The 6,954-nt window shown below is 40.9% G+C and overlaps 1 protein-coding gene and 1 pseudogene across 1 annotated transcript; one reads left to right on the top strand and one right to left on the bottom strand.

Annotated features, from left to right (window-relative positions):
* Window positions 1-1,985: 1,985 nt before the first annotated feature.
* LOC136489864 (uncharacterized) lies at window positions 1,986-3,599 on the bottom strand (annotated as a pseudogene).
* Window positions 3,600-4,655: 1,056 nt separating this feature from the next.
* LOC136489863 (uncharacterized) lies at window positions 4,656-5,759 on the top strand. The gene is made up of 2 exons (XM_066486384.1): window positions 4,656-5,234; window positions 5,310-5,759. The coding sequence occupies exons 1-2, from the start codon at window positions 4,656-4,658 to the stop codon at window positions 5,757-5,759; spliced, it is 1,029 nt and encodes a 342-aa protein (XP_066342481.1).
* Window positions 5,760-6,954: the final 1,195 nt, after the last annotated feature.

The following is a 6,954-nucleotide window of genomic DNA, read 5'->3' as shown; positions in this document are numbered from 1 at the left end:
GGCAAAAAGACACCGAAAATGGCAAGTACACACAAAATAATGCTAATGTGAGTTTTGAATATGCCCTGTGATTTTTTTAGAACAAGGTGATTTAGCAAACTGCTTAACTTGTTGTTTATTTGTGCAGGTGAGCTCCTCAACTGCTTAATTTGCTGGTGCTCAAATTCGGGCAAATGGAATCTGATATGTATGATATATATACTTGGTAGAGCTAGGAGCTAGCATGTGGATGTATATGTTTAACTCTTGCAGTTGGTTGCTTTCTGGTGTAAAATTCTAGAACTGAGTAATTAATAACTATATATATATGGAATAAATTATTGGTGTTGGAGTTGGCATAAACATACTGTATGTTCATTAGCTATATATTCTGTAACTGAGTAGATATACTCACAGAGATAATGCCACGAACTCTATTAAAATGCCGTTGAACTAGTTCGGTCGTTACCAAGCAACAATGTTTTTCATCATAAATAAACACAGAGAGGATAAAATTAAGCAAGAGCAGCTAGCTAGCAACAAAGGCTCTGTAGCAGCACGGCAATGGTAAAGGAGGCCATAGCATGACGCTTGTCAAGTGAGAAGGCCGGGAAGAAGGGCATTGCCAAAATGAATATAAGACAGCGAACCAGGAAGACTACCGCACTGGAATTTTCTGCTTGGGAGGGATAAAATTCCAGTTAATTTGCGGTCTTCAACAGAGAGGGGTTCTCTGGAAATTTAAGTAGGCTCAGCAAGAAATTTCAAAGAAGTAGGCTTTCAAAAATTCTTGTTGAATTTCTTGCTTGGGAGGGATAAAATTCAAGTTAATTTGCGGTCTTTAACAGAGAGGGGTGCTCTGGAAATTTAAGGAGGCTAAGTAAGAAATTTCAAAGGAGTAGGCTTTCGAAAATTCTTGTTGAAGGAAAAGGAATTTTCGGCTGAGAAGAATTTTTAAGCTAGCTTGGACCAGAAAATATAAGTCAAGGATGATTTTAGGAAGGCGTCTAGAGAAAATAGAATTGATCTTTTGAGCACTTAGGACACCTGCAAGTGATATACTTTTGATCCTGGCCTCTGTACAGTACGACATCCTATCACTGATCAAGAGAAGTTAAAATAAAATGAAATTATCTCAAGTTGAAGCATGACTTACTAGCTTTGAAGTAATAATTGAGGGTTCCCATTTCTCATTTGGACTTTTCACATCGATGATTAAATAAAAATCTCACGAAACATCCTTAGCTCTTTATTGCTTTGTCATTATATTCACCAAAACTCACAAATAGGATTTGTTGCACTTACAAACTCCCTCTTTTTGGTGATTGATAACAACACATATAAAGCTCACAAATTGGCACTTTGGATATGACAAGCTCCCCCTAAATATATGCATATATGTTTTGAATCTACAATTTGGCATAAAAGGCCACATATATATGCACAATTTTAGTGAAAGTGCTAGGAAACAAATCATATACATGCACGCTTTCCTAGGTGTGCAAAGGTGTCACAAAAATAATTGTGATGCATATGACATGGATATCACACAACAAATAAATGAAGGCATACACCATCACAAGTGATATGATATTAGATAAGCAAACTAACATTAACATGTCCTTACAACCATTAAGTACCAACTAAAAATCACACATAGTTCATCACAATATATAGTCATACAAGCCCAAAATATAGATAGAAGTCAACAAGAGATATAGATCATGATACAAGTCCAAGGTCCATACATAAATAGCATATAGATAAATGAGGCAAACATATATTTTCTCCCCCTCTGGCGTCAAGCACCAAAAACAAAGATGTCATTGAAGAACACGTGCGCCTCACTCGTCGTGGTTGACACCGTCATCCTCCTAGGTCTCAGCGGGCTGCTGTCCATCGGAAGTAGAAGGGTTGACACCGTCATCCACCTGGGTCTCACCGGGCTGCTCTCCACCGGAAGTAGAAGGGTTGACACCGTCATCCTCCTGGGTCTCACCGGGCTGCTATCCACCGGAAGTAGAAGGATAGGAGGTGGAGTAGAGAACGTCGAAGGCAGGGCCGAAGAAGTGACCAGCTATACCATAGGTGGCGGAAGCCCATCCCGAGGACGAGCTGCCACCAACACCCTGCTGAACATGGGACGAGGCCTATGGCTGCTCGTCGGTGTCAAACTGTGTCTGCTGTGGCTGCACAAAAGACTGCTGAAACAACAGATTCCACCATTCGGGCTGCTGAGGTGCTGGAGGTTGAGGATGAACTGGGGACAAAGTCACACTTTCGTGCTCGGCAATCATCTTGCGCTGGACCTCAGCGCGGTGAAGCTCCTCCTGGATGAACCTGTGGTGCTCTCTGTTGGCCTCATAGATGGCCATGGACATCCCAAACACAGAGCGCATACCCTGCAATAGAAGACCTTGGACGTCTTCAGGATAAGCTGCAGCTATGGCACAGGAGGAAGGCAAAGGCACAGACTGAGGCCGAGGTTGACTGGGCTTGCGGCCTCTCCTCTTTGCTGTCTCACTAATTCTCACAGGTCGGTAAGGCTCATGGCTCACTTCTTTGATGAACTCCTTCTGAGTGACTACCTCAATCATCTTCATGATATAGGGAGCATGAGTACATGACTTCTTAGGATCCCAAGATGTCAACTGAATCTGCCTATAAATGAAGCCAAAAGCACTGAAATCCTCCTCATTACCCTCCTGAAAAGCTTTCAAGAAGGGACCCATAGAAGATAAAATCACTGAAGCACCACCAATCTTGGGAACCAAAGTTTGCTGGACCAACAAATTAAAATAGCGATAAACCTTTCTCATGTTGTTGACGGTGTAGAAGTCATCGGCAGTAGCATCCTCATTGTAAGCAAAAGAGAGATCAATGTCATGGTGAGGGTTGCAATTAAGCCGATGTTTGTCTATGTCATCAAACTCAAATCCAAGAATTTTGCCAAAGCGAGCATAAGAGACATAATAGGGCTAACCTTCGATGGAGAAATGCATATAACCATAATGATCAGCTGTGGCCTTCTCATACCAAACAGTAGCAAAGAACTGTGCAATGACCTCATTGCTCCACGGATACTGCATGGTCATGAGATTCTTGAAATTACGCCTTTCCAACATTTCAAGAGCTCTAGTCATCTCAGGATCACCCAATTTGACACAATGATCCCAATCAATGTACTTCTGTAAAACCACTGACTGACTCTTGGAAAGGATCACTGAATCATAGTAGTCCAGTTGAAAGACAGTCCCAAAGCGAGGATCATGAAAATCAGCATCTCGAGATTCAGATGGGCATTCAAACCTTTTGCCAAAGACCTCTCCTTGGTTGCTAAAATAGTCCTTAGGGCGAGGCGGATGAACGTCATCCATAAAACGCCGATCGCTCGGATGGGTGAATAATTGCTCAGTCATAGGAACCAACTCGACATCCACATTGGGCAAGTACAAGTCATCTGCTGCTTTGTGGAAGGAGTTCTTGCTACGTCCTGCTGACACCTTGCGCTTGTTGCGTGGAGGCTTAGCAGTGGGCTGCTTCGCTCTCTTGGGGCGAGGCAGAGAAGCATCTCCATTACCCGACTCATCTTCAGGGCGAACCACCTTCTTGCGACCCATCCTGCAGTAGATAAAGCAAGAACAAGTATGAGATATGGCACAAGATAAAGCTATTAATGGAGGACATGGACCAGTGGCGGAGGAAGGAAAAAAATTTAGATGTGGCGAAATTGATAACATTGATATCAAAGATTATTTCTCAGTATATTGGTTTATACACATATCAGAAATCATGATCGTCATCTACTATATAAGTAAAAATATTTCGAATAATTAGAAAGATACAAGTAAAGTCAATATACTAATCAAGCATCCCAAGTAATGAAATATTGTGCAAATCCAAGTAACTGAACTCTGAATTCTGAAACTCACCAAGACACTGATGCTAAACTTTCAGATGCATGTTCCTGATTAATATCTGTCATTCCTAATAATTTTCCTTCTTTTATTTGTATGTAAAAAGAAGGGCTCCCTATGTGTGGGATGTGAGATACTACTGAGTCAATCGAATGGACTATGACCAGTCCTGGGTTCATTCAAGGAGTTAGCAATTTACTTAGGAGCCCAAATATTACTGATCTGCTAGGACATAAAGTCAAAATTAAAGCAAATAAATCCTCCAAAGCTAGACCTCATCAGGCACCAAAACCAAATGCTAGCAAGTAATCATTTATATCTTCATTTTGACTTGAGGATTTTCGGATAACACCAATTACCTCATGAAATAGTGCCAGTCAGTTACAATCGAGAAATTGGCTATTATAGGACTCCAAACGTTGTGTTTCTCTATAATAGGACTCCTAGCGTTTGTTTCTCCAAAATAGGACTCCAAACAATTACAATAAGCTCTAATGACATTTTGTTTCATTTTTAATCTCTTTTGTCATCTAAAAATACATGTATTTTTTGTATTGACCCTATTACCCTTCAGCAAGAGAAATTGGCTAGCAATGTATCGATTCATCTATTCTGGATTCCATCGTTTCATCTACTCCGTATACGCGCAGTCACGAGAACACCGACGCTACTCCTTCCTGTGCGAGAACACCGGCGCCCGCCGCTTCGTCGTGAAGACCGCCGGCCCTCTCCCTCCCCCACGCCGGTGATCTGCCCTCCATGGAGGAAGAGCCTCCAGCCAAAGATGTCCACGCTGGGGCGGTTGCCATGGACGTCGAGGCAACGTCGGGGCCTGCTGCCCTAGCCCTAGTAAATGATGTCGAAAATACAGAAAGAGTTGATTGGTCTACCATACAGATAGTTGAGACAGTTGATGATGAAGGTCGAATTGAACTTATGAGCGAGAGTCAGATGTGTGAGCTATTGGGATTGGGAGATGAGGGCACACCAAATATACCTACACAAGCATCTGATCGTCGAATGGATGAAGAAGGCAATGATAATGAGCTTGGTCAAGATGTTGATGGTGCTGCCATTCCTACTAATGATGCCGTACCGGGTGAGATCGTCATTTCATATGATAAGAACAACCCATCAATGGAGGTTGGGACACAGTACCCAACAATGGAAGAGTTCAAGCTAGCAGTGCGGACATATGCCATCAAGGAGTTCCATTTAGGAGTAGAGAAGTCAACTACGAAGAAATATAGGGGTTTTTGCAAGTCTGGTGATGAATCGACGGGCCCTTGTCCTTGGAGGATAAATGGGTCGAAACTGGATGGCAGCGCTACTGTGGAGGTAAAATATTTTTTGTATCACTTAATTCAATCATTCATCTTGTTATGTAATTGAATATTTTTTTTGTTTTTGTAGGTAACCGTGTTAGTTGATAAACATGAATGTGTGTCTAGTGAGAGGATGCAGGTTACAACTCCAAGTTGCAAGTGGGTAGCTAGCAGGGCTGTGGATATCCTTAGAGTTGAACCAAACATTGGTACCAAGGAACTGAAAACGAGGTTGGAGACAAACCCAATACATAGGTGTATAATTGGATATGACACTGTACAACGGGGTAAAAAAAGAGCTCTTGAAGAGATTTATGGGAAATGGTCAGATAGCTTTGAGCTATTGTTTAGGTGGAAGGCCGAGGTGATGAAGCGGAGTCCTGGGAGTGTCGTTCAGATCGATGTTCTTGAGGTAGATGGTGAGGTATATTTCCACCGTTTTTTCTGTGCCCTGAAACCATGCATTGATGGATTCCTGGAAGGTTGTAGGCCTCATTTGAGCGTAGATGCTACAGCACTTAATGGGAGGTATATTTGAGCGTAGATGCTATAGCACTTAATGGTACAGGTGTGGTTTCAATCCAGAAATTAAGTGTGACTATATAACTAGTAACATTGCTGAGACATTTAATAACTGGATTAGAGACCATAAGGAATTACCGGTTGCTGACAATCTCAACCTGTGACAAATTTGGAAGGACCTTTAGTAAAATCTTGAGGAAAAAAATATCCAAAAGAGCAAGCATTCGTCTATCAAATTAGATCCCCTCCCTCCGGCCTGAATAAATCTATTTCTAGAGTTGTCCTAAGTCTATTTTTTTTATTAAGTTTGGCTGAATTTGATAGAAAAAAGTCTGATATTTATGACACAAAATTAGTATAGTTAGATACAAAATGAAATATATTTTCATGTTATGTTTTTTTTGTTGTCAGAGATGTTAGTACCTTTTTGTATAAAATTGGTCAAAGTTAAGAAAGATTTGAGTTATGACAACTCTAGAAGTTGATTCATCCAGGGAGGGGGGAGTACGTATTATTTGTGATACTAGGCATAACATTCTTTCGAAGCGCTTCTTTGGTCCTTATAGGGAATACAAATTACAGACTGGCTGACAATGTCCTGAAGGCGTAAGTATGGAGTACAGTGGTTATATCAAAGTTCCTAACTCCCAAGTATGAAGTGGATAGGTCATAGCTTACATACAGTTTGCAGTCTATCTAATTATTCAGGAAAAAGAAAAAATGGGACAATGTAGTTGCATTAGGCTAAGTTTATTGACGGATTTAACAACCATACATTTCCATCACAAAATCATTTAAAAAGTGACTATATAGATGGCATCAGCAAGAAATATTGTGATTTACCGTGTCCAGTGAATCCACGCCAAGTTCAGAGAATTTGGATTCACCACAAACTTCAGTGTGGTCAGGAAGAGCAAGCTGCTTCTTCACAATTTCACAAACCTTGTCCACTGTATCCTTCTTGGCCTATCACAATCCATATTTTGAAATGTCATTACCTTTGCAGTATAAGAAAATATACATTTAAAAAGGTGTCACTGGAAGTATTGGTATCTTGCTAGATCAAGAGCACTACAACAACACTAGGAGCAAGTATAAGTAGAAACAATTTTTTCCTTGATTTCCAGAACAAAAGGTAAGGAAAGAAAACAGAGCCCTTCTAACAATAAGGAACTTTGGTGATTCCTACTAGCAGAATCTTTGGAAGCAAA

The sequence above is a fragment of the Miscanthus floridulus genome, chromosome 10, assembly GCF_019320115.1.
Source record: "Miscanthus floridulus cultivar M001 chromosome 10, ASM1932011v1, whole genome shotgun sequence".
Classification (NCBI taxonomy): Eukaryota; Viridiplantae; Streptophyta; class Magnoliopsida; order Poales; family Poaceae; genus Miscanthus; species Miscanthus floridulus.
The sequence above is the reverse complement of the archived record's forward strand: the minus strand, read 5'-3'. Positions and strand labels throughout refer to the sequence as shown.

What these genes read in the sequence shown, in the direction of transcription:
- LOC136489863 (XM_066486384.1), top strand. Translation starts at nt 4,656, where the DNA reads ATGGAGGAAGAGCCTCCAGCCAAAGATGTCCACGCTGGGGCGGTTGCC. An exon ending in ATGGCAGCGCTACTGTGGAG is followed by an intron (nt 5,235 to 5,309) that starts GTAAAATATTTT and finishes TTGTTTTTGTAG; the next exon opens with GTAACCGTGTTAGTTGATAA.